Here is a 27,863-nt window from a genome sequence, read left to right on the forward strand (position 1 = left end):
CGCACGCACACACATACATACATACACACACACACACACACACACACAGCAAAAGGCAGTTGATGGGGGAAGCTTTTTATTTTTATTTTTAAAGGGACAGAGCCGAATTGCAGCGGAGCCACAAACGGATTCTTTTTGTCGTCATTCTGTAGCTGTCGGGAACTTTAAACGGAACCGGGAGGATGTTTCGGAGTGCAGTGTGGGAATAAAAACATCTTAATTCAGGAAGGAATTAAAAAAGAAAAAAAAAAGAAAAGGCTCTAGTCAATTCTCTTCTCTCAGCTGCACTAGCGTTAGCTTTAGCATTAGCGTTAGCATTAGCGCATTAGCGTTAGCATTAGCACCCCCTCTTCATCTTGGCCCTGGTTTTGAGACATTTCTGTGGTTCCTAGTTTTTTTAAATCGACTGACAAAACCGGCGGCTTGTTTCGGGTCATGTTATGCAGAGCTACATGTCTCTCAGCAACGGGATAATAACACGGTACGTATATAATGGAAGCTAAGTTGTTTTTGTTGTGTTGAATATTCGTGGGTTTTTTCCCCCTCTCTCTCTCTCTCTCTCTCTCTCTCTCCCCCCTCTCTCTCACGGGTCAGGCCACCCAAGCTAGCTAGCTAACAGTTAGCAGTTAGCATAATGACTGTTAGCCAGCGAGGCTAAGCAGCAGTTTTTTTTGTTGTTGTTTGCTTGTCATTTTTCCCCCTCTTTCAAGTTCCAGCTCTTGTCGTTCTCGACTTTATTTCCTACAAAACGTCTTGGATTTTTTTTTTCTTAATTCCTTTCTGTGTCAAATCCTTCCAGAAACAAGATTTCACCCTGTTTTTGGTGTTAAATAAATCTCAATGTAAAACCACCCGTTTTCCCCCCTCAGAGCTCAGTACACTTCTTTTAAAAGCGAGTTAATTTTATATAATATTAATATTAATAGTGATTATTATTTTGATGATAACGTTAGCTGAGCTTTTGAGGATAACTGAGCTAGCTTGAAAGGAAGGGAAAAGGTTTAGCTTCTCGTACTGGAGCTTTCCGTGTGTCAATCACTCAAAATCATGATTGAAAGATGTTCTCACTATTAACGTCAACGACTTGGGCGTTTTCTGGTTATGTTCCTCTTTTACTTCACGTTGTAGATTAACCTTATATACGTGTAGTGTGAGAAAAAGCTAATAACGGTGCTGCACTTATCACTACTAGTGTTTCAGAGAGAAATCAATCACCAACAAGGCAGCCAGTTGGGGTCTGTTTCAAATCACACAACCTACAGACTGTGCACTTTTTAAAAATACACTTTATACACCTGATTGACGTGATACAAGGACTTCAGAGCTTTTACAGTCATGAGCATAATTGCATCCTCTTGCACAGTATTGAGAGATATTGGCACTGGAATAGTAGCACCGATGAGGCATCTTTTGTACCTTAATATAGCGTATCCTTAGAAAATAATTTACTGTACATCGTTGGGAAGGATCGCTGATGTGTTTTCTGCTCAAAGCCTTTCATCGCGTACACCTTTCCAGATCACGTCACGTCAGTAACGAGGAAAAGTGCATGGATGCAAAGATTCAAATGCTTGATACACATGTTGCATCCTAATTCACTTATCATCCATCATAAATAGTGTCTGAGATCGGAATTAGTGCATCCCGTGTCGTGTTATCTCTGAGGTACCGAGATGGGCTGCTGTTTCTTGTGGATCCTTGGACTATTTTTCAGCGAGTTGTTTTGTGATACGTTTTAGAGACGTGTAAAAGAAAAAAGGGGAAATAAAAATTAAGGGAATGGTAAATTAAATAGTATATAAGGAGCTGTGAATGAGGAAAATGGATCAGGGATTTGTTTACGGTGATGGTGTGCGTAACTAGGCAACAGTTCTCTTCCCTTCTGTGACGTTTTTGTTGTTTTGCTAGACACTCAAAGTACGTATGTGCAAATTATTATTGCGTAGTATGCCCAGGCAAATTGGGACACATGTTTTGGATCTGTTACAATCAATACCGGCTGTTGTTTCCCTTTTCTTCTTACCTTGGTCGTTTTTTTGTTCCTTGGTCGTGTTTCTCTCTCACCTACAAAAGCGCATGTTAATTCGTACATCTTTATCAGATAACCGCTTTATCAGATGGAGTCAATCCCAAGAGCACTGTGCATGAGACAGGAGTACACCTTGTATGGCAGTCGGACGTGCACGCGCTCTGACACTTCAGTAGTGGACAGTTCACCTTCTCTGTGTTTTCTGGAGAACCGAGAGGGAACCCATATGTGTACGGGAACACCACACGGAGAAGGACCCGTGAATCGCCAAGCTGTGAGGCGGCGGCGCTAATCATCGCGCTGCCATACAGGGTGTACTTTTGTCCAGTGGTACATATTACACACAATGTAACACGCGAGTGAGGGAAGGAAGTACGGTGCAGTTCTCTACATTATCTCTCAGTGTGTTGTGGTTATGAGCCAAATTTTTTCTCTTCTAGTCCAAATGGCACTTTATTATTATATACTATTAACTCATGAGTTATTTAAAAATGGACGGTGTTAGGTTTCCGGACACAAATCTGTTAAATGATGATGTCACAAGTGGACGTAACGAATGGAACGATGTATGCATGGTCGTGAAAGTAAATATTCCTACAAACACTTTACATGTAAACTGATTTTTGTCCCTTGTTGTGAGGGCTTGTGGCTTCCCCTGTTGTGAGGTCACATGACTAACCTACATGGACTTGTAGTAGGAACTCAAAAACTTCCTAAAACCCCCAGAAGTATCGCTTCTCTGGCTTGGCTTTTTAAGCACTGTCTGTATTTTATCCTTCTGCATTGTTAACTCGAACTCTGCTCAGATTCGGTGCAAGATAAAAAGAAAGTGTGTCTTTTCTCTTCTCTCCTTTCCCACTGGATAGAACAGGATCTATATATATAAAGTATGGTGTAATCTTTACAGACGCATATATATCCGGAACAGTGAGTGATTTAGATGAGGCTAAAGCCACCGGTAACAATTACATGGCATGTAAAACTAATCCAGTCTGAATATGTCACTTTAGCTTCTTTCTTGATGTGACCAACCCAGCAACAAGCACACATTGTTTGTTAACTTTACTTCTTAAAGTATCTTTAGATCAATCGCTTTGGCGTACACTTGAACCGGTGGCCTTAGTAATGATCAGGCGAGAAGGAATATATTGAAGGAGCATTGCAGTTGGTGCTGCTCTTAATTTGTGGCTTCAAGTTAGAATTTGACATTTTAACTATTGCACACTACATACAGTTATTACGCACTTATTATAGTATTGTTTTCCAGCATCATCTCATCTCGGGGTGTTTTATTCCTCTTAAACCTCTTCGATTAAAAACTGACAGGTTGTTTTAGTGCCTGTTATCACGCATGTTCAGAAAGCACCAGCAGTCTGTCTTTAAGGCTTGCCTCATGTCAGAAAACTTCGTCAAACTTGTACTGTACGAAAGCGCTGACACCGGAGACTCCTTTCTTTAATCACCTTAGAAACCTTGACTTTTATAGAAGGTTGTGTCAGCCATACCTGTGAAGAGCTGTTGCTATAGAAACCATAGCGCATTAGACTAAAGACAGTCATATAAACCTGGGATTAGTTTTGCATTAGTGCTGCAGTCGTAGAAAACGAACTGACACATTTTGACCAATCGTAATCGAGAACTCAACAGCGCCTTGGTATATTGTTTTTTGTTTTTTTTGTTTTTTTCTCTAGCTGCATAGATGTTACGCCATCCGACCGAAGACTGACACCTGTTGTACATCTCTTATATCAAACATATAAACGTTTGTCGCTGAAGTGACAGATTTAAAGACACATCGAAATGCGGCACGCTGAATCCTGTGTCTGCATTAAACCTGCATTCTAGCCAGGTTAGTAGAAGACAGTGAAAAACGTGTCCTTGGCCCTGCCTCTGTTCCACACAGGCCACTTGTGAGTCAGCAACCAAGACCTGGATTAACCGGTGACACGTGTTGGCCCTCATACTCAAGGCTAACACACACACACTTATCCTTGGGCTTATATTTATCAAAAATTGCATCCTCAGAATGTGTAAAGATCTTTTTTTGTGTGTGTGTAAAGATCTACACTAAGTATTTATACTATACATTTTCTTATTAATTTTATATTAGTTAAGCCTTTGGAGCGTGCTGTTATCCATACAGCAGAGTTACAGTTGATTATTTTAACCCCTAACAACACACCCCAAGTTTTATTCCTCTTATCGTTCTCCAACAGTTTACCACCTACTTACGAACATGTGCTTTTTAACTGATCATAGTTTTAGACATGTACTTTAAATCCGTTATAACCGACCGTTCTTTTACCAGCCTTATTTACTTCATTCTCATGAACTTAATAAGAGTTTAATAAACAGCAATAACAGGGTTACAAAGAAGCTAGAAATGTACTGGACTGTAGACTCCTTTCAAACATTTTCCATAATTATTAATATCTTTACAGGAAAACTCGCTTGTTAAATGGCATTTTTTTTTTTTTGTCCATTTTTGTTGCTATAGCAAGTATTATAGTAAGCTGTTGCTATAGAAATTGACATGTATGAGAAGGAATATTTTAAATCACAGACAAAAAGAAAGAAAAAGAAAAGTCACTCAACACCAGTCAGATCCGAGAATCCGACTCCTCTGTGTTACACGACAGCAGAAGTTGGTGCCGAGTTTAAACTACAAAGTGTGTGAGAAAATCGAATCGGATGCCTACTGGTCTGCCTCTTGTTCGCAAAATAATAGCCGGCTAACCGATGAGTGGTGTATATTCACCAGCTTAAAACACTGAACTGTCATCACAGTGTAGTGATTGTGTCAGTGTGTTGATTCATCTAAAGGAAGAAGAAAGTAAAAGTAAGACATGTTGATGCTGTAAGCAAGCATGATGTCACTTGTACCCCTTTTCCACCAGAAAGAACTGGGTGCTGGTTCAGAGCTAGTGCTGGTGCTGGTTTAAAGTTGGTTCCACTGGCAAATCTTCTAATAACCGGTTTGCCTTACCATCGGTTAGAGAGCTGCCACAGAACCCAGTCTGACGTCACTGTATACGTGTCACGTGTCCCAGCAACGTTAGCGCAGCAGCGGCAAACACAACATCAACAATGGCGGATGTTGCTTTACTGTTAATGCTCTTGGCTTAGTGAACCTACATTGGCATCCAACGTGTACATGCAGTTCGATGTAATTTGTATAAACGGAGGTTGTAATCGAGAAAGTACATAACGTTATTTTATCATTAACACAGAAAAAAGGTTAGCCTTAGCATGTAGCTACCTACTATCCTGTGTGCTGATAATTGATAATATCGCGGTAAAGTAAAAGTGTATTAAACATTAGTATACTTAAGGTACATTATCAAATGCGCTAACAGTAGCCCCACCCACAGTCCCTGACACATGCGGTTCTTAAGTCTAGACCAGCAACGTTTTGGTGCTACTTAAGAACCACTTTTCCTGGTTCAGAGCCAGGAAAAGTGGTTCTTAAGTCTGGACCAGCAACGTTTTGGTGCTGCTTAAGAACCACTTTTCCTGGTTCAGAGCCAGTGCTTTGGCTGTTGAAAAAGAAAGAACTGGTTCTAAATTAGGCTCCGAACCAGCACACAAACTGCCTCGGTGGAAAAGGGGTATTGCTGAACCACATGCTGGGAGTTAAAGGGGCTTTTTATTATTATTATTATTACTACGACTTACTCCTGTTTAAGACCTACACATAAGCATACACACTCTATACAGATAGACTGGTTGAATAACACTAGAACTTCCTAATGAAATGGATCAACCCAAAATCTAGTAAAGCAGGTTGTTGACAAGGCGTCTTCACCTATCGCCCTTCTACCGATCGAGTTTCAGCAGGACTTTGACCGGACCGTGTCTTCTTTGCGGACTACTAATGGACCGAACGTTGTCAGGGAGTGAATTCATTTGGCATGACCCAACATTCCCATTATACATCCTAATGCAACACATCCTCATATTGTGCTCAGCAAACGTTCAAACCTATACGCTTAAACCATCAGGTAGAGAAACATGTCCCCTTGTTGGAACTCTGCTTCCTTACCTTGATCCTGAATTGACCAAAAAAATCATAACACAATGTTAGAAGACGTTTGTGTGACGCGATATAACGCTTCACGATGTGTAGATGCGAGTAAAGCAGTACGGTTGTGTTTCATTTAGGTTATAGATGTATTCAATGGCTACAAAGATAACATGTATAACACTGATTAGGAGACGTTTTTTAATAACACAAGGCAGCGTCACAGAAATACTTAAATCTCAAATGTAAACCTTTATACCTGTTGAAATTTATCGCTTTTGAATCCTAGATTGGTCAGAAGAGTGTTAATTCATTTCCTTTACCAGCAGCTCTGATAAGTCCCTGTCTCTGAAGCTACATGGACTTGAATGGAAAGCACACGCAGATTTTAAAAATGCGTCTCATCGTTGAATACAAATGTTTATTTGACCTTTTGGATAGTAGTCTTCGGTGTCAGCACTTTCTTCGGAGAGAAAGCTGTAGTTTTGTTTTTCTTAGTCTTAGTAACTTTAAGAAAGTGAAGAAAAGAAAGAAACAAAAAAGAGCTTGATGAGGGAAGGAGTGTTTGTAATGTAAATGATACCAGGAGCTGACATATTGCAGGTATTCCACACAATGTAACTATAAATAGATAAAAATTACATATAGGATGTTAATCATTAACCTGTTGTTGTGGTTTAAGAGGAATAAAACACACGCCGTTGTACGGAATTCAATGTCGGTAGCTTTACTTCACATCAGGTCGCCTCCCGCTACCACGTCGCTGATTTATTTTATTAATTTTATCCCTACAACAGCAGTTCTATTTGAATATTACTGGATGCCGATGACTGCTGTGATGCGTTTTATGTTTTACACACCAAGTGTAAGTGTAAGTGTTTGATGACTGTAACGGTACTAGCTTTCCTAGCTCGCTTCATCATGCGAATGATACTATACACATTGCAAAGGATCGGTGGTTGCGGTTTTACGTTTGCAGGGTAGGATTAGCTCGACCGGTCAGTCACAGAAAGCCGAAGAAGCAGCAGTGAGGACTACCGAGTTAGTAAGAAAGAAGAGGCAACAGCTGGCAGAGGAGAACAGCATGTAAACGAGACGGAAGGAATTTTTCGGTTTCTGAGAAAAGCGCGGTACCTCAGAGGCAGCCTGATAACTTGTTAGATAATACGCTGATTGCTTAAAAAGCAGGGGTCGACACAGCAGTTCAATGAGTCCAGGGACCGACTACAGGACTAAAGACCTTAGTTCTGAAAGGAGAGAGTTTGTATAGATTTTTCATCTCTCTGATAAGGAAACTGACAACATAGCTTGGTTTAAAAACAAAAAAGAAAAGTAAATGACCAAAACAAGATGATTTGACAGAGAAGTTGTGTTCAGAGTATGTGGTGTTGGTCCAGACATCTATTTTGAACTGTTATATTTATCACATTAATGAGTCACTTTTTATGTTTAAAACCGCTCTCAGTCATCATTCAGTCATCTAGAGCTTCGTTATCATGGAATTTTGTTAGTGTATAGGGAGGAAACTACACCGCTGTCATGAAAAGCTTTCCTAATAGAGTAGAACTTATTGTAATAGAGTTAGGAGAATAAATCTGGAATTGGAGATTTGACCAAACATATATACAGGTATGATGGTCAGGTGTCGACATACCTTTGGTCAAATAGTGCAGAGTAAAACCTTAGTCATACGAGAGTAAATCCTTTTTTGCTAAACTCATGCATTGTTTATTTTTTCATTTGTTTAGCAATAAGGAAGTGCACGGTAATATAATGTTTGTATACATTTGTTATTTATTTATTTTTATGAAACCACATGATACGTTGCGATTAATGTTCTTGGTTCAAATTCCATCGAAAAAAGAATCGACATTGTGATTTTCACACAATTCAATCTTTTTTTTTTTTTTTTCCCCAACGATTTGAAGTTTCAGTTCATCAGCTAGGATCATCAGAAAAACAAGACATTGTGTTGATTCATAATTGAGCCTCAATCTGTAGCGCCCAGAAGAGAAATATGTTTTTAGTGTCCATTTTTTTTGCAACCATTTCTTCTCAACAGCTGTGTTCAGACTAATGCTTTTGAATTTTTTTTTGAATTTTTTTTTTTGGAGGATCAGGCCGGTTCCACAAGAACACGCATTAACCAGCAGCTGAGAACAATAGCAGGTACGCATCAGAGAGGACTCGGTTAGTCAGTGTATTAATGCCATGTTTACTTTGTGTCTAAAATTACACGCTCTCAAACAAATGATCACATAGAGCTACAGCAGGCTTTATATCTATTCTTTCAGGAAATACAAGATGTATAGTCACCTTACAGATTTTTAATTTTTTTTTTCCTCAAAACACTGGCTTAAATCACGCTCACAAGTGTCCATCCAACGTCAACACGACACCGTGTGGTATAGCGGTTGATGCATATTATTAATATTCCGCTTTTAAGAGCTTCAGACGAGTTCAAAGTCGCTGATTGAAGTGAGGCGTAAGTACCGGATAAAAAAAACCACTCGAAATATGTAGGTTATGTTGTGTACTAAACACAGGATCGTTATTTAATCTGTTGATGAAATAATAAGTGTGGAGATTAAATAATTACCGAGAGATGGTAGTGATGAACAACACAGACAGGCTTAAATCACCCTTAAAAAGGAGTCTGAAAACATGGATAAAGTAAACGAAGAATTTGTGCCACAGTTACAAGCTTCTTGTATCAGGTAGCGTATGACAACGGAGGAAATGGTCAACTTGAGATTAGAGTCGCGAGACGAGATAACGAGAGTTAGATTCTTTCAAATCTGATACGTTTCATTTATAGCACACGTACAATGGATAATAAATATCTTGGTTTTGTTTTTTACACCAAAAAAGTCTGATATTTTAATAGTGTGTAGACTCTATATCCATTGTGCCTATATATCTATAGCTAATTTGGCCTTTATGGTCCTGTGGCCTGCTCAGTAACTCCAGAGGCAAGAGCATGGAAAAAGAAAACAAGTTTCAAGCCCTCGTACTTGTAGAAACGTTTTCAGAGAGGATTTGGGACGAATTTTTCTCAACTTGTTAATGAAGACAAACAACTGCTCTAAAGTAAATCCCTATACGACACAACAGCCTGGCAGCAGGGGCAATTTGGTGAGAAACCTGGCCGACTCAAACAAACTAATTTTAAATGCACGCGATAAAGCGTTGGTGTTAATAATAGAGGTAGGTTTTAAACAACCGAGACGTTTCTTTAGGAACTGATGCCGTTTAATGATGCTTGCACATTTTACGTGAGACGATCCTTTACTCGTCACTCGAGGGACGCTATTTTTATCTTCATAACAGTATAGGAACATGACTGCTGGGTGTTTCGTGTATGTCTTTCAGGGATCGTCACGTTCAGATTACAAAAATTTGCCTCCTCTGTCGTGATTCATTCATGTAACTTATGAGAGAAGTGCTGTGTTTATAAAAAAAAAAATACACTCCATTGGGTGTGGGTGGTCAGAAAAGTGGCTTTCTTGTTTTGGGGTTTAGGGGTGTTTCTGTGTAGACTGTATACATGCATGTGGTGGTGAAGGAAGTGCAATATTTTATATTGTAGTTTGATGCATGCAACTTAAATTTAAACAAACGCACCATTCAGTGTATTGAGAAGCATTTGTGTTACCATATAACGTCTGTAAAAGCCATAGATTCCTTAGTCGGGCTAGTTAGAAGCTAAAACATGCTCAAGTAACCTCCCAATAAAAAAACTACTCCCCAACAGACCTGGCAAAAATTTAGTTTTGCTTTCTGTTTATATGGCACCATTCTGCTTTGCAGGTGTATTTCAAATGTAAATAAAGAATCGGATCTATGTCGGTGTTGGATCTGGTGATTTATTGTTCATTTTAAAGCTAGCTTGTTTAATTTTGCACTGAGGTATGTGACAAGCACAAAGATTCATACCTTCTTATATCCTCCTGTTTGGTCCCGCTCTACTGTATTAGTCATGCACAACAGGAAATACAGAGAGAGGATGATTCACCCAGTGCTGAAATGTATGCGGTACGGAGGGTGCAGTCCTCTCGCCATAACAAAGCTCAGTTAGAACTGAGGGATTCAGAGATAAGGGATTGCTTTTTCCTCCACAAATGTTGATTCAATTACAAAACACCTTAATGATTCTAACAGTCTAGTCCACGCATTTGTTTTGTTTTTTTATCCAAAAAAAAAAAGTTTAGAAAACTATAAGCATCTTAACCTATTTTCTTTTCTTTCTTTCTCACAGTAATCATGCAAATCATACTGGAACTGACGTCTTGGCCAAGCGTGTGATAGGATTTTTCAGTATAAACTGATCAGCCTGAAAGAAAATGAGAATTCTCTACTTCTGGAAGGAGCAGTCTCGTGACCTGGAGTGTCATCTTTTGCTCTGCTGAATGAGCGTGCTGCACAGCGGCCTGCAGTGCGCTTGCACTGTAATCATGTGTTTTTTACTCTAAGGTGCTTTTTGTTTCGCATATGTAGCCCATGAACTTCATCACAACTCTCATGGCTCTGATTGGTCAGAGACCGACATGGGAATCCCCATCTGCATTTAGTAGCAGCGCGATGAGGCTCATCAGAGGCGTGGTCCCGCTGTGAGCCTGCCTCGCGTGCACTTAGCCTCGGACGCATTTCGCCACAGCCAGTTTCTTTAGTGGAACGTTGTAGCGCTCTGTCCTCCCGTTTCCGAGAGACACGATGACAAGTAGTGTTGGGACAGTGAAGAACGTGTGATCTCTCCAGCGGAGTCAAGCGCTAACCCAGAAAAATGAATGGAGGAAAGGAGAGTGAGAGAGGGGAGGGGGAGGGGCATCCTATGCCTACCCAGGTGCCCATTGGCTGGCAGCGAAAGTTGGAGTCCTCTGGGGTCATCTATATCAGGTGAGGAATATGAATATTAATAAATACTTTTAAATATGAGCCACAGTTCTTAGTCCTGGATCAGTAAATATATTTTGTTCAAATTGTACCAAACTTTTTTTTGTATTAGTAATTAGTATTTTGTACTAATTAATTGTCTTATAGTCCTAGTGGATCAGTGCTGTCCAGCCTTGAACAGGTGAAGTCCTACCTACTCACAGATGGCACCTGTAAGTGTGGCCTGGAGTGTCCACTCATCCTCCCCAAGGTCGGTCTTCATCTTATACTCACTTCATACCCGTGTCAGTTATAAAACATTAATGAATTTACATTACCTTTGGAAATCACTTAGTCAGTGAATTAATATGCAAGGTCAAAGCAATGTTAACAACTGCTGCTTCCTCAGGTGTTTAATTTCGATCCTGGGGCCACTGTCAAACAGAGGACTGCAGAGGATGTGAAGGCTGATGAGGACGTCACAAAGCTTTGCATCCACAAGAGAAAGCTCATAGCTGTAGCCACTCTGCATAAAAGTATGGAGTTACCACACCCTTCCCTAACACTGACTGGTCCCAGTGGAGGCCCAAGTATGATGTTCATCATGCTGTGTTTTGAATGAAATTGTGCTGAAAGTGTATTGTACTTTATCCATGTAAAAGAGTTTTGCAAAACTCAGCTTCTCAAAACCATATACTTCTTTTTCCATTTGCTGCATTAAACATTTATTTTGTCTCCTTCTAATAAAACCCTACTTATTTAAAGGTGCTGTGAAGTCCATGGCCCCTACCATCCAGCGGTCTGCAACCCCTCGAGCAATAAGGAATAAGCCCCACGATGGGCTGCCCAACTCAACACTACCTGACTGTAAAAACCCTTTCAAGATGATGATGGCAGCAGGTCAGCGACACTACAATGCAGACATGAGCAGTGCACAGCAGCCAGAGCATTATTCTGGATACCCTCGACAAAGATTGGGCAGTAATGAGCCAGGGCCAAAGTCCCCCTACCGCAGTGGACCTGGAGGCATGCTGAGCCCTTCGTCAGGTTTGCAGGTGTATGGGGATGGCTCGTTGTCCCCTAGAACAGACTCTTTGGGTAGTCCGGATGGATTTGCACGAAGCAATCCATGTGGCTTTCAGGCGGCTGGCAGTCCCAGCCCAATTCATGGCAACAGGACACCCATGTCCCCTCCTGGTGTTATGATCCATGTTTCACCTGCTTCTCAGTTGTCCTGTGCCATGGCTGGAAGGACTAACACACCTCTTTCTCCCCCAGTCCCTAACAAAAGCCCTATTATGAAAAAGCCACACTGTAATGTCAGCTACCCACCTAACATGGACATGACCAGAGCAGTATTTCACCATAAGGCCCAGTCTGCACCACACCCTGTTCCACCCTCTGTTATGCCCCCCACATGTGCGGTTCAGAAAAAACCGATGACTTCTGAGAAGGACCCTCTGGGAATTTTAGACCCCATTCCTAGCAAACCTGTCATTCAAAGTCCCATGACAAATCCCAGTCCATCCAACTTCCAGCCCAATGCCCACACTCAGGTACCAATGATGAATGTAAACATCCCTCCTGCCATTGTCCCGTTGCCAAGCAATCTTCCATTGCCAACGGTGAAGCCTGGGCCAGTTGGTCATGGTGGACACATGCAGAGGACTCAGCATGGAACAGTCACCTCCATCTCCCCCTCACCAGTAACGTCTCCTGTGCACATGTCTGGGCCTGCACTGGGCCGCATGGAAGCATCTCCACAGCGATCCCGTTCCTCTTCCACCTCATCAGAGCATGGGAGCTTTGTCATGCCCTCAGGGCCTCAGATCCCATGTGGCAGCATTAAGGTTCCACCACGCTCACCCAGATCCTCCATGAGTTCACCTAGACCCACCATGCCCTCCAGCCCCTCTTCCAAGCCTGACACACTCCATCAGTACAAAGACCCAAACCAAGTTCTGTCGGGAATGAATAATGTGATCAGCAGTCAGCACAACTCCATGTTTCCCCCAGCCTCAGGCAGTAGTGCCCCCCAGAAGAACCACCCTGGACTACTGGGCATGCCCCTCAACCAGATTCTAAACCAACACAACTCTGCCTCTTTCCCTGCCAGTAGTCTACTCTCAGCAGCAGCCAAAGCACAGCTAGCAAATCAAAACAAACTTGGTGGTAGCAGTGGTGGGATAGGTGGCAGTGGTGCTGGTATGAGTGTTGGCACAGGAATGGGTGCAGGAGCTAGTGGCATGGGGAATGGAAGCGCTGGTCTTCCCAGTGGTAGTAATAATGGAAATGGTGGCAGTGTGATGCCTTGCCCTCTTGGTGGTGGAAATAGCGGTAGCAGGGGTGTTGAAGGGCCCAACACTTTAAATCCTATGTTGCCACCCAGCTCAACCATTTTAATGCCCATGCCTGAGGGTCAGAGTGGACGTGCAGCTCTACGGGACAAGCTAATGGCTCAGCAGCGTGACCCTCTTCGCAAGCGCAAGCAACATCCTAATTCTAGCAGCCATGACAACATGAGCTTTGGAATGATGAAACCGGACATGAGTGGTCCCAGGACGACTTGCCCTCCTCCGGAGCAAATGAGGAAAGTGTCCCGGCTCGGAGGTCTACCTCCTAACACCTCCATGGCGCAGTTACTCCAGTCGATGAGCAACCAGAGCTCCCACATGGCCAGGAGTAGTCGGCCGTTACCTGTAGTTGGCCCTGGTCAGATGCACTTTGGAGAGGGTGCTATGCCCCCTGGCATGACGCAACAGAGCATGCAGTTACAACAAAGGCTTCACAGTCAACCAGACCCAATTCTTTGTTCGAGTAGGGAGCCTGGTGCACAAGGGCCTCAGACTCCGTTCCCTGGGATGATGAACCAGATGCAAGCCACGGCTATGGGGAACTGTGGACCGTTGGGCCAGAGTGGACAGGTTCCTCTAGGACATCCTTCTATGGGACACCCAAGCACTCACCCACAGCAACTGTCTCATGTACATCAACAGCAACAAGGCATTCCTCATGGACACATCCGTCCGAATATTTCCTGTATGGTACCCAACAGCAATGATGCTAGTTGTGCCCAAGCCATGTCTGACACCGGTAAGAACAGGAGCATATTCTTAGATGTTTTAATTTAAGAATTAAACGGGGGGGGATCATAACACTGGTATGTAATACAGCTTATACAGTTAAGTTCCAAGTGAGGAGGGATGTCTTTCAATGTGGTTACTAATTCACTACAATCTTAATTTCACTAAATGCAGATGTTATTAGAATTAGTCATTTATAGTACATATATATTTTGCATTCGTTAACTCTCGGGCATAGTCGTCTTGGAGTAATTTTGCATTTAAGTTTCTTGGGCTACAGCAGTTGTTTATAAACCCACCGAGTGCATGATTTTGTGGTTTAGTATACTTTTCAGGAAAAAAAAAAAGGGTAGCACATCATATCTGTAAGACTGTGATGGAGAACGATGGCAACACGAAGCCAGCTTATCAGAAGTCTTTCTTGGTTGATCAAACTTCATGGCAAAAAGGAAATATAAATGTGTTCTGTCAGACCACTTCTATAATGCAGGCCTGCTGTGAGTCATACTGAAGTTCTCTGGCCACTGAACCACCATGGAATGTATTTGGAATTTCTTTTCAGTCTGATTTTTATGCTGCACTTGCATATCTGGATTTTCTTCATCAGCCTCCAAACAGATGAAGGACTTATGAGTCATTTGGGTTTGCTGTGAAGAAAGCATAAAGCTGAGCCTTGCATAGTTATGCCATAGTGGACAAAACACAGATGAGGATTTATTGTTGATGTAAAACGAGTGTTTGGTGGTAAGGCAGTTAAAGCTAATGGCTGTTCACTCCTTGAGTTTATTAGCATTTTGCTGACCATTTAGATCGCCCACAGATTTCCTCAGATCTTCTGCGCTTCAATATTTTTGAAAAATTGAACATAAAAAAGGGACGGACGTGAGATGCGTCAATGGAACGGTGCATTTGTGATGTTAGCCATCATAGCGTTAGTTATGTGATGCCATTTGTTGTGAGCCACAGTGCATTCTGTGCTAATGATGTGTGCTAGTGAAATCCATGTGTATGTGTAGCTATAAAGGAATTAGGCTAATAGCAACGGCTAGTTCTTTTTTAATGCCGGCTAACAGTTAGCTTTAAGTCCCGTTCTAAAAACATTATACTGTTTAAAGGACGCAAGTAAAGTTGACTAAAATGATGAATACTATACAAAGAGAACGATGAAGAGAACGGGTAAAGAGCGACGTGGCCCATTTGAGACACTCATGAAAGGACGGCAGGTGAGTCAGAGCAGGAGGAATGAGGTGACCAGGTACACATAGAAATGTATTACTGTGGCTTATACTTTTCAGCTGACTGAAAGGGTGGCGGAAAATATATTCATTTGCACTCCCTGAATGTGGTTAATCTCTCTCTGATTGATTATTAAATCACCATCAGTTATGTAACAAAGCTAGCTAGCTAGCAAGTTATAAGCCTGACTTTAATGCTGTTGTTAAATCAAGAAATGATCTTCAAATGCCGTGCAAATTGAGATGAAAATTGAACACGGACTAAATGTGCCTTCGTACGGTACTTCGCAAATTATTTTGGACATGATTTTCAGAGGTTCAGAATTGCTGACGCTACTCACCGGGTTCCGATGTTTTGTGGCTCAGCGTTGACTAGTTCATACAGTCCAGTGTTCATTTGGGGAGATCCCAAAATCCTGCTTCTTCATTTCATCAACATGAGAGCTGCATGCCATGTGACTGTCAGGGGCAACTGTCTGTTGTTTCTGCACTGTGCCATAGGTGCCACAGAATTAGGCTGCACAAGAGAAATCTGCACAAAAATGATGTAACGTGAATTTGGCGAGCGGATTCTATGGTAAAAGTTAGACTTTAACATAGATGCTGTCATGTAGATTTTATTTTTTTAAAAGAAATGACAAGCTCATCTGTAATTGATTTTTTTTAAAGACTTAATTTAAGCTGGGACTTAAGGTGGGATCAGATCATATATGAAAGCACATTGTGTTAGAAAATGGACTGGAAAAAAACAATAGCACTTTGAGATGCTTTGTCCTAAATGGGTGTAACAGTTTTTGTGGTATAACTCCAGCTGAATGGCTGAGTGAAGATCTTGAGGCTCCTTGAATGATGATGAATCTTAACTGACTTTTCTGCCTCTTTTCTAGAAAGGAAAAAACACACGTCCTCTCAACAGCGTGCGAGCAAACACTCTTGACAGACATGGTTTCACTCAACACACACGCCCAACACAATTCCCCCCAGCCCCATTAAATCATAGTCCTCCTCTTTACAGTGCGTGTGCATGTGTATTGTTGTGTGTGCTGTTGTGCAGTAGTGGGAAGGGGAGGGGTTGCAGTCTGAATCAAACCACGGACAGCCCCACCAATCATCCCGCCATGGTTCCCATGGCAACCTACCCGGCAACCAGCAGCATCAGTAGATCATACGTGCTGTCCGTACTGGGCAAGCCCTAGAGCTCGGCGGGCCGAGCGCTATCATTCTTGTACACTCGGTATGTACGCCACGACAACTTCTTACTGCCTCTGTAGACTGCATACACATCACATTCCAGCATTCTACCTCTAACAGGATGAACAATACATATTAATGCCGCCTTCATACGCACATTTAAAAACAACTCGGGGTACGTAAAGTTCCCCCTTTTGCTTTCAGAACGCACTAAATGGGCAAAAAGGTTCTGGATGCTCTGTGACATCCCTTTTTAATTTCGTCCCAGAAAGATGCTTGATGGGGTCAAGATTTTGGTGCTGTGCAAGACACCGAATACATAAAAACCTCAATTTGTTGTTCAAGAAAGCATTTGATAATTATTCAAGACTTGTGATGGTGGATTGCCTTGATTTAAAATCAGTCTGAGTGTGGATATGTGGAAGACCGAACCAGTTTAGTCAACAGTAATGACCACTTTTCATACGTTTCTTTTTAATTGATATCAGGGGTCAGTGTGTGTACCAGCAAGCCTGCACACTGCTCCCTTAGGCTGTTGCCGGCTGGTCGCTCAATGCACTCTGTCTTGTTGCTTTAGTCTAGGTTTGATACGCTTGTCCCAACTGGAGGTGTACGTTATTGTTTGTTGTGCTTTGTTGTAAACAAAAAGCACAACATGACAGCAGTTACCTGTTGTATAATAGAAAACTGGTTGGTCGGTGGGAATGAGCCAAAACTAATTGAAGGAACAAAAGATTTCCACAAATGGACGAAACCCAAAAAATATTTATCATTTCTTTTTCTGTTTTGCTTCCTCGAGCACTTATGTAGAATAGAAGGGTTAAGCTGAGACACAGTGACAGTGACACCATGACAGTGCTGGGATTTGAACCTACAGCATTCTGATCAAAGCCTTAACCAGCTACAAGCAGTATTTTGTAAAGATAGACTAAACACCCACTGGATAAGGACATGAATAATCATAATTCTAAGGTGTTTATTACAGACGTTCTGCTCTGTAATAGGATAGTTTTGCTGTAGAGGGTGTGCATGCAGTCAGAAGAACATCAGAAGGACGGCATTGTCGTTTGTACGAGTACCTGTTTAACAGATCCTCTCACACAAACGGTACATTCCAGGAAGGTATACATGATATGCTTACAGCGTGGCCTTAAAAAATGCTTTTGGTGCATGGAGTTGCTTTAACTTAAAATAAAGAGGAGCAAACTTTCACATAATGGCTACCTGCACACCAGGGTGCCAATACTTTATTTCGAAGAAACCGCTGATTAGATTGGAATGCAAACTTTACAACAAAACTGAAGGGAGTCAGGTATTCTCTGGGAACTGATCACAAATGGCGTTGTACATTATGCACAAGGACCCTACCAAGGGAGTACATCAACACCGTTGTACCACATGTACTTATATAGGGCACAACTTGGGATTCAGCTTAACTTTGAGAGGGTAGATGAGTTAAATGAGGACCCAGGTATGTGTGTGTTTTGTGTGTGTGTGTGTGTATGTGTATATATATATATATATATATATATATATATATATATATATATATATATATATATATATATATATATATATATATATATATATATATATATATATATATATATATACACACACACACACATACATACATACACACACTCACTATATGGGTGCATTCCAGTTCATCCCAAAGGTGTTGGTTGGGTTTAAGTTCAGGGTTCTGTGCAGGTCACCGGAGTTCACGGTAAACTCGTCAATCCACGTCTTTAAAAACCTCACTGTGTGTTCATGTTGGAACAGGAAAGGGATTCCCCAAACTGTTACCACAAAGTTAAAAGCGTACGTTGTTGAAATATCTTTGAATGCTGTGGCATAAGAGAAATAAAATACTTCATGATGGTCAGCTATAGTAAATAATCAGCTTTGTGTTGGGGAAACACAACCCTGTTCTGTTTTATTTTTCACTTAACGCACAGATGTTGCACATTTTACCTTTTTATATAAGGTGCTACATTTGCAAAGATGGACCTTCAGACAAATTTTGCAGACGAGACGATGTATCGGTTGTGTCCTGTTACATGTACGCTCGCAGCTTTTAATCTGAATCTGATGAAAATGAGATTGTCAGCTGCTCGACATACCCTCCCTCGGTGTGCGTACGTGGCTGTGCGCTAAGCACGGAGTTACTGTTGAGTCACGCACATGCTGAAAGAAATATTAAAGAACGCAGCACAAGGCCTAGCTCAAGGCTTCCCACCTCCACCACTAGTTCTATTCATCAAACAGTGAATGTGTGTGAGGCATAGACTATGTACGTATACCAGTGTGATGTTAAGAAGCTTTTAGCGAGTTCAGTCCATCGGTGCAATATGTGAACATTTCATATTCTACAAAAGTAAACAGGCTTGTGTGTGTGTGTGTGTTTTCATTCTCAATCGAGCACAAGCAGATCGTATTCACTGCCCACGCACCAGGAGTCAGTCATATGTAGTACCAAAAATTAATGAGATTTCATTTTAGATTTGTACGTTAGCGCCTTCCGTTTGGCTAATGTCAGGGTGAGGAATGATATTTGCTCAGATTCATCACAAAGCTGTCTCCCTCTCTCCCTCCCTCTCTCTGTCTCTCTCTCCCTCTCTCTCTCTCTCTCTCTCTCTCTCTCTCTCTCTCTCTCTCTCTCTGGGGCGTCCTGCTTTTTGAGACGTCAAAGCCTATTAAAACGGCAGGCGTAATGCTGAGTCAGCATCCTGCGTTATCATGGGGAAAGGGAAATTGCAGAGTCATGCGGATAATATTTCCAATTGCTGTCTTTATGTGCTAGGACTCGGTAGAAAAATCGCCGGTCCGTCTGGAACGTCACTGTACTATTAGGAATAGTATTTATTGGCTGTTTATTGATGAAAGATTGCGCGAAGCAAAAAGGGATTATGTCATGAATAATGGCGTGCGAAATTTTGATTTCCTACGACATAAATGGTAAAATGTGTCGTGCTGGGAAAGTTTTATTCTTTTATCTGTTAAAGTATTTGTGTAGAAAATGTTTCATCTAATAATGATGAAGCTTAAGGTGGACATTTGGTGATTATAGAATTTAGATTTTTTTTATTCACTTATAACATTGCTGCATTTAGCAAAACTGTTACTCAATTTCCAGGTGGAAATATAGCATTGATTCTTTTTAAAACATGCTTGCAAGTAGTTGCAAATTCCACTAGCGCAACTCGGCCACTGCGTCGCTACATTTTCCTCTGTTTAATGGGTGTGGTTACTTTTGGTCTAAATGGTTAGTCTTAATTAAAGGTGGGGTATCCGTTGTTTGAAAGCCAATGTTGACATATAAAATCACCAAAACAAACACGCCCCTAACCCAAATGGGTCCCACCCCTGTATTGATAGCTCCGCCCACACATACATACGTAACCCAGGCAACTAATGAAAAGAAATGTGTCTTTATCATAGCTGAAGGGAAGAACAATACGACTGCAGATAAACAAACAAGCAAAAATGACACACAGGCATAATCATGTAAAGGACAAAGGCATATATTAGTTCTGTGTAACAAAGTAAAACCAACGTTACTCACCTATCGAGAAGGAAAAAAGTCGGTCACATATTCACAGATTGGAGTTTCCCTGAGTCAATAACTCCTGAGCTAAACACTGTTACTACACAAAACGTGGTTGTAGCTGCGTCTCTACATTACTACGATAGAAAAGAGGTGTTATTTGTGTAGTAACAGCGTTTAGCTCAGGAGTTATTGACTCAGGAAACTCCAATCTGTGAATATGTGACCAACTTCCTGCTCCTTCAGTTCTCTCCAACGCTGGAAAGCTGATCCTATATTAACACGTCCTACTTCTTACCTTATCGTAAACCTTTCTTCGCTTTCTTTCTTTGTTTTTATCCTCCATGTCAATGTTAAAACCGCTTTCTGTTTTTGTTTAGTTTGTCGTCCCGACTCAGTTTTCTGAAGCATTTCTCCAACAATGGAGACCCTACCTTTTAATAGAATTGTTTGGATCGTTGTTTTTCTTCTTCAATTTTGCTAAATTTCTGTGTGCAGACGAAACAAATAACCAGTTTTGCATTAACGTTTACTCAGCAGTTACATGATTTGAAGCTGAACACATGAGAGCGAGTGACCTTGTATGCAAATTTACACAAATCCTAGGCTCTTATAGGGCATTGTTTCAAACTGGATTTTCATGAATACATTGTGCTACTTACATGTAGATGTTCTTGAACCGTTTGTCTGAAAACATTTGTTTTACCAGCGATCAAAAGTTACTGGACCATTTGACTGACCAGTGTTCCCAGGTGTGTGGATGTTAGACTGGTCGTTTAAATAACGAATAGCACTGAATGTCTACTCTTGGTTTGAGCCCTGGTTTTTGCCTGTAAATGCTGCATTCATTGTTAAAAAGATAAACCAACATGAAGACCAGAGAGCTGCGTTTGATAGAAAAGAAGAAGGAAAAAGAAGGAAAAATCGATCCGAGCCGTTGTACAACGGGTAAAGCCCAAAACAACCATTTGGAATGTCCTGAAAATACATACATACTCTTGGGGAATGATTCACAAATAAATTCATTCATATTCACGACTAGTTATGAATCCTGAGAAGAATTCTTCACGCCAATGAAAACTGTTTTAAAAGATTTAACGAAATAATTGACGCCTGATCTAGATACGTCTGACCGATCTCTATTAGCGTTCTTTTATTCGTTATTAACAATTTTGGGGGTGAGGTTCACCGCTAATCTCTTCTGGGGCAGGTGTTGGCCATATATACAGAGATTCAGAGAGATAAACTCACCTACCCTGCCATCTGGCAGCCTTACACTCTATTCAGAGAGAGGGGGGAGAGAGAGGGAGGGAGGGAGCGAGAGAGGCAGGGAGGGGAGCGAGAGAGCATCAGCCAGCATGGGAAAGGAAGACAGAGGTAGAGAAAAGGAATACATGCTGAGAGAAAGCCAGAGAGCACACAGCAGACTTTGTGCCATCTGGAGAGCGGAGGTCCAATCACACCAGCCGTATCTGTAAGCACTGTGAGCGCCCTCTAGAGGCCAGACTCAGTTAAAGCATGTTAACTTTAAACGTTGCGACTGTTTTCAGGTTATGTTCATTTATTTTTGTTCTTTTCTGCCGAACAGAATAATAATAATACAGATTATATCTATATTGTTGGTACTGATTAAAATGGCTGCTAAACGTAATACAGGGCTGCCACTTGACGATTTTAATGTTATTTGTATCGTTGTTTTCTTACACTTTGAGTAGTGTCCATTTAATGAGTTAAGTAATCAGGTCTTTAAAAAACAAACCCAGAGATGCAAAACTTTTTGTCTTCCTCCGCACAGGTAATGCGTCGTCGCTGAACTGCAGTATAGGTAATCCTCAGATTGGCAGCATCATGAGCAACGCGGGACACATGTACCAGCAGCACCAACTGCATCCAGCACTCCAGAGCATGCATAGAGTCTCCCCCTTCCAGACCCAGGGGCATGCTTATTCTGAAACATCGTTTCCTGAGAATAATGCTTCTAACAGCATGGGCTGTCTGTACCAGGACTACCAGGTGAGGCACACGGATCTGCGTAAGAGCACCGTTCTTTACCATTAAATGCATCTTTCTCTTACTCCCAAAGCTGAGTGGTGCTATCTGTTGATATGAAAGGATTATGATGGGACTGAATATATATTATTTTGCTATTCAGTCTCTTACTGTATGTATGATGTGTCTTATGTAATGCTGACTCGACTTGGGCCACGCTTCCGGCTGTTTACTGTGAGGAAACAAGTATCAAGTGTAAATATTCAGAATAGACGAAACACGATCAGTGCACCCTTAATGACCTGGCATGCTGCAAGTGAATTTAACCTTAGCAATATTATCCTTTGACTCCTCTGTTCCAGGTATGCATGCCAGACGGCACCCCGATCTCCCATACGCAGATGAGCTCACAGCCTGGTGTGACATCACTTCCTGCCGAGCCAGGAATGTTCCAGGAAGGTCAGCAAGAGCTCCGGGGGCAGAACGAGGTCACATTGGCTGCAGGTGCTGGAGCACAGGGTTCAGAGCAATTGGCAGGTGCTGGCACGGAGGTGGTGGATGCCCTGTACCGGACAGCAGTGGACACAGCTAGTAAAGGCATGCAAGTGGGTATCACCACGACAACAGCGGGCAGCAGTGGGAAACAGGCCAGCCCTGTGCCTGCTCTCAGAGCCATGACCGCCTTCACCGCCTCCATCGGAGAGCCACATGGCTTGCCGCATGCAGTCAATGCCATCATCCATGGGCCACGCGGGCACGAAGCCACAGACGTGCTGGTGCAGCCCTGTGCTAGGCCTCCTCTCCCTCCTCGTAACGACCGTGCACGCAGGAGCTCAGAGCAGGGCAAGTGCACGCCTGACAGCACGGACACACACGTCTACTTCCGCTCGCCCGGGCAGCAGTGGGAAGAGCCTGGACACGCTCACTGGAGAGGGGACGAGTTTCTGGAATGTTCGGCACAGGTGCGGAGCAGCCCATGCAGCGACGGAGAGAGAGCAGTGAGTGGCACCGATACAAACCCACAGTGCCACGAGTCGTCTGAGCCAGCAGGTGATGGAAATCCTGGAAACTTCCGGTACAACCAGCTTCCACTCCACGTTAATTTCAAAGAGCGGCTGGAGCAGACGGTGGAGCGTTGCGCTCACTTAAACGGCGGTCCGCCTCTGTGTGTGAGAGGCAGCTATAACGAACAGCTTACAGGTGACGACCAGTCCCCCAGCTCCTCCACCAGCTTGGAGGGACCGCTGCTGAAGGACTACGGCCACTTTAACGGGCACTTTAACGGGCACTGTGCACCCAGCCCCTCAGACACCAAGAGCCTAAGCAGTGAGGAGGAACTGCGCCACCCAGATTCGCCCTCTGCCGACCTTCTGCACTACCGGCCAAGAGGCTTCAACGAACTTGTCTGGCCTATTAAAGGTTTCCCTCCTTGGCCTAACAAACTAGTAGGGGAGGAGCATGGCCACAATCCCAGCATGCAACTGTCTGACCAGGCTAAGGTACGGCACAGGCAGATTCCAATATGCTAGTCTGGTGGCTCTGTATTTTCCTTACTTGTCTACATTAGCCAAAAACAAACAACTTGGTGTAATTGAAAAAGGTTTTTTGTTTTGTTTTGTTTTTTTTGTGGCAGAAGCATCAACTAATACTCAACTAATACTCTGTTGGTTTTAAAGGATTATGAGGGATCACTTTTTTTTTACAGTATATATATATCCATGTCCAGTGCACGTGTTGGACGTCTACACTGACTCTGTCTCATGCATCGGAGAAAATGTTAAAAACATTATTAATATTTCGTAGGTGGAGCCTGAGAAGCTGAAAACACTAACCCAGGACCTGGAGGCACTGAACAGAGCTGCCAAGAGGAACAGAATGTAAGTCTCATTTTTGTGTCCACGTCTGCGATCAACTTAAATTATAACTTGGAAACCTTTCGAGTTGCGAATTCCTTATGAAATTTGTGGTGTTTCACTTTACTGACTGATAAGAAACACATCGAAGACTTAAGTCAGTAGTGGTGCTGAAATTCTGTTCTCAGTCATACCTTCTGCCATCTGCTGGTGAGGATATGAACTGCAACAGACTTGTCACAATATTTATCTTTTCTTCCCAATTTCCTTGTTTGTTTTTTTTGTTTTTTGTTTTTTATTTATTTATTTATTTATTTATTTTTTAGAGCTGGGAAATTAAATAATCATTTAGAAGCTGCTATCCAGGAAGCCATGAGTGAGCTGGACAAGATGTCAGGCACTGTGAGTAACTCTGATTCTCTGACTGCACTGTATTATTGATTAAATAGTGATTCGAGATGCGCTGCTACGAGCCGCTGCGGCTGATATCGTAACGTAATCACTTGCTTTCTTTCTAATTCAGCTTGATAAGTTAATGCTTTGTAGTACGAGTACTGAACTCAAGCAGGAAACGGTACCCGACCTGGAAATCCGGAAATCACGTCAGCTGTTTGAATTTTCCACAAAGTGGATCACATGATGCACTAAACATACGAACTGCTCCAGTCAGCTGACTGTCTTCTAGCTTGGTGTTATTTTGTTGATGAGACGTTTGTTTGCATTGTTGTAGCTTTAGATGTTAAAGTGACGCATCATATATGAGCTATATATACTGTGTATATATATATATTTTTTTTTTGGAGCAGGAGTTAAAACAACACTTGATGTCACTAGTTATCAGATTTTTGTGCAGATTTTGATTTGACTTTGTTCACTTTTATTTTTTAAGGTCCATCCAATGTCCTCAAGAGAGCGGGAGCGGCAGATGAAACTGCCCAAACCCAAAAGGAGGAAGATCTCCAGATAACAGAGAGAGAAGCGACCAGAACAGAATCCAGCCTCACAGAATCCAAACACACTCATGTGTTCTCTCTCTCTCTCTCTCTCTCTCTCTCTCTTTCAGTCTCTCTGTTAAACTCAGATCTGGTGCTATATCCTAGCAGATGGCTCATCGAGGCCCCGCCCTCACAAAGTGACTGACAGGTGCTGGATAAAGCCAATCAGAAATGGTGGCGATTTGACTACAAACTCACTGAAGAACTATTTTTTTCTAGAATACAAAGAAAATATGGAGAAAAAAAAAGAAGAAAAAAAAAGTTACTGCATTTAAGAGAATAGACAGTCCAAATATTTCTGATACATTTTCAATGTGTATATAGACAATACAGAAATTTCATGGTGAAATCTTGGGAAGAAATGTAAATATTGTACGATAACGCCATGTACAAGCAGACGACGCATACTTTATCTTCAGTTGTACAAAAAAAATGAAATCAAAGCAGAAAACGTCTACCGACGTCTCGGCCCATACGGCCACGTGTGAATAGGACGAAATAGAGTCAGTCGGACGATTTTATGTGTTTCTTTTGGAGTGTGTGTGTGTACGTGTGTGTGGCTATAACTGGCAGAAATGGAGATAACCTTAAACAATGTCATACACTCATGAGAGTGTAACAGTGTGGCTGTTCACTGCTCTTTGTGTGTGTGTGTGTGTGTGTGCGTGTGTGTAGACGAGTGGACTTCACCAGGTGAAGAGGACCTGCTCGGTTGCAGGGCCGACAAAAGTGTTTGGACCTCTGTAACTTGATCTTGTACCGCTGAACACTACTAGAACAAGCTTCTGATCCTGGCCATATTTATCGTTTATTTCTCTCATGAGATTGGAAATATTCGTACCACAGGCTATCGATCCAAAAAAATAAAAAATACAAGCGTATTAATGAACCACCGAACCTCCAGGTCGATTAGAATTATCACATGACGTATTCGAATGTGACCGTCGTCGAGGTCTTGGGGTAATTTTACAGTTTTGGGGCCTTATTTTTATTTGATTTGATTTTATTTGTTTTTATAAATTATTTCTGTACAGTATTCTGTATTTATTTTAGCTGTTCTTGGCAATAATGCAACCCTGAGCGAACGCTCTGTAAAGCCTTACATGTGTATGTATAAAGCTTCTATCTATAATGTATCACTCTTACTCGAGAGTTCCAGCCTTCGTATTCAGTATTATCTCTTTAACAGATTAACGGATCTATTTTTTTTCACCCCTCGCAGTGTCATAGCTTGTTGTATATTGGTGTTACTGTTACTCTTTTTCCGTTGCAGCAGTGTGTAGGACGGCGTGATGAACCTCGCCGAACTCCGGGCGAGTTGTCGATTGTTCAGATTTCACTTCTTCGAAAAGGTGGTCATGTTTTTATTATTATTATTATTATTATTATTATTATTATTGATGTAGTACACAGTGTTATTTTTTATCTGTGTAATATTATATCTGACCACCGGAGGTCAGACTGTAAGAGATTACAGAGTAGAAGGAAAGAAGCGCTGGTACAAGTTTCACGCTTGTACCATGGCACGTCAATGGAGATTCGTTAGCACAGAAAGACACGGCTGACCTCAAACCAGTGCTCGCTGTCAGACTGTGAAAGAGAAAATGTACAGAGAGGTGGAACACTACGGTCTTATTCAAAACACTAAGGAGGACCTGAGCATGATTGGATTCCTCAGTAACTCCTCTTTATACTGACCTGAAAACCATCCGAATCCCACCGTTACTCTCTCCGCTGTCGATAAGAAAGAAACGATGCCCACCGATCGGGAGCGTCTGTGAGATTACGTATGAGGAAAAGGTGGCACGTTCTTCCTGTAGTAAGAAGTAAAGCCTCCTGATTATAGCCAAGAAAATAGAGTATAATGATTAAAATCGCACACCAACATCCAACCTGTCAGTACAATGAGGCATATTGTGTGTGTGTGTGTGTGTTGGGTTGTGGCTTTAGAAAAAGCTGACTACATTTTAAGATGATGTAAAAGTATACCTCGTGTCGGAAGGTTAAAAAAAGGATTTGTGGAAAAACGTTTCTACGACTTCGATATCTAACCTCGTCATCCTTCTCCTACATGGAATAACGAACAGATCAGATGCCGACGTGTCGATAGCGACTAGCAAAACTGTTTAGTGTTTCGTAAGCGTGTATGTGAGGGAGTGCGTTTCACATCCGGAAATCCCATTCCCACCATTTAGTATCTGCCGTTATTGTTTTTTATCTTTATAGGAAAGACACTACTAAGAGTTCTGAGTGCAATATAACAGAATATGGATCTGATCTGAAAGCAGCCATGTCGTTTCATCTGAATGAATGTCCTGAACACTTTTCCTTAACTTTCTCCTCAACGTCTGTTTCGGTCACAAAGTGTCCCCAGTTTAATCATCACGTAGATGATTAACTTGTGTTTATTTTCCCCCTCGTGCTGACGTCTGCACTGTTGGTGTCCCCGAGGTCCTGGTGAAGTCCACTCCGAGCACAGAACACAGCTCTGTCCTTTTCACTCAGTGTCTCAAGGTTTTGTGTTCAGATTCTCAGTGTTGTCCATAGCTTTCTGCTTTATTGTCTGTGTTCACTCACTTTCCTTTCCTGAGTTGTCTTTTCTTTCTTTATTTCATCTCTTTGCTTGCTCTGTATCTGACCAGTATGACCAATCGTCGCTTGTCAGCGTCGGAGGGTTTTTTCTCTCTCCCCACCCCCCGAGCCGACGTGTACCCGAGTATATATTTTCTCTATGATATATATATACTTTACAGACGTTGACTTTGCAAAGTATGTTGTGCACTTGATTTAATTTGTTTCAGCTAGCTATGATGCTGAGGTTAGGAATAGTTTGTTGAAGTCTATTATTTCTTATTGCTCTTTTTTTTTCTTCTTCTTTCATTTGTGTTTTTTTTTTTGTTTGTTTGTTTTTTTTTTTTAGATTTTTATTGGTTGTCCTGAACAGCAGTTTTGTAAATATTGTGAACATTACAGGTCATACTGTGATGTAACATTGAAATAATGTTGCACCGATGTTTCAATTAAAAACTGATCACTCATACTTGA

The 27,863-nt window shown here is 41.9% G+C and overlaps 1 protein-coding gene across 4 annotated transcripts; it reads left to right on the forward strand.

Annotated features, from left to right (window-relative positions):
* LOC132844920 (methyl-CpG-binding domain protein 5-like) lies at nt 1–27,863 on the forward strand. 4 transcript variants are annotated; one of them, XM_060868811.1, is made up of 10 exons: nt 1–481; nt 10,309–10,946; nt 11,091–11,193; nt 11,332–11,512; nt 11,688–14,015; nt 21,777–21,994; nt 22,333–23,469; nt 23,774–23,847; nt 24,150–24,225; nt 24,713–27,863. In XM_060868811.1, the coding sequence occupies exons 2-10, from the start codon at nt 10,834–10,836 to the stop codon at nt 24,788–24,790; spliced, it is 4,308 nt and encodes a 1,435-aa protein (XP_060724794.1). In that variant the 5' UTR covers nt 1–481; nt 10,309–10,833; the 3' UTR covers nt 24,791–27,863. The 4 variants fall into 4 exon arrangements, with proteins under 4 accessions (XP_060724794.1, XP_060724797.1, XP_060724796.1 ...); XM_060868814.1 differs by having other exon boundaries at nt 11,332–11,458; XM_060868813.1 differs by lacking the exon at nt 1–481 and adding an exon at nt 3,792–3,878.

Source organism: Tachysurus vachellii, chromosome 4, assembly GCF_030014155.1.
Source record: "Tachysurus vachellii isolate PV-2020 chromosome 4, HZAU_Pvac_v1, whole genome shotgun sequence".
In the NCBI taxonomy this organism is placed as follows: Eukaryota; Metazoa; Chordata; class Actinopteri; order Siluriformes; family Bagridae; genus Tachysurus; species Tachysurus vachellii.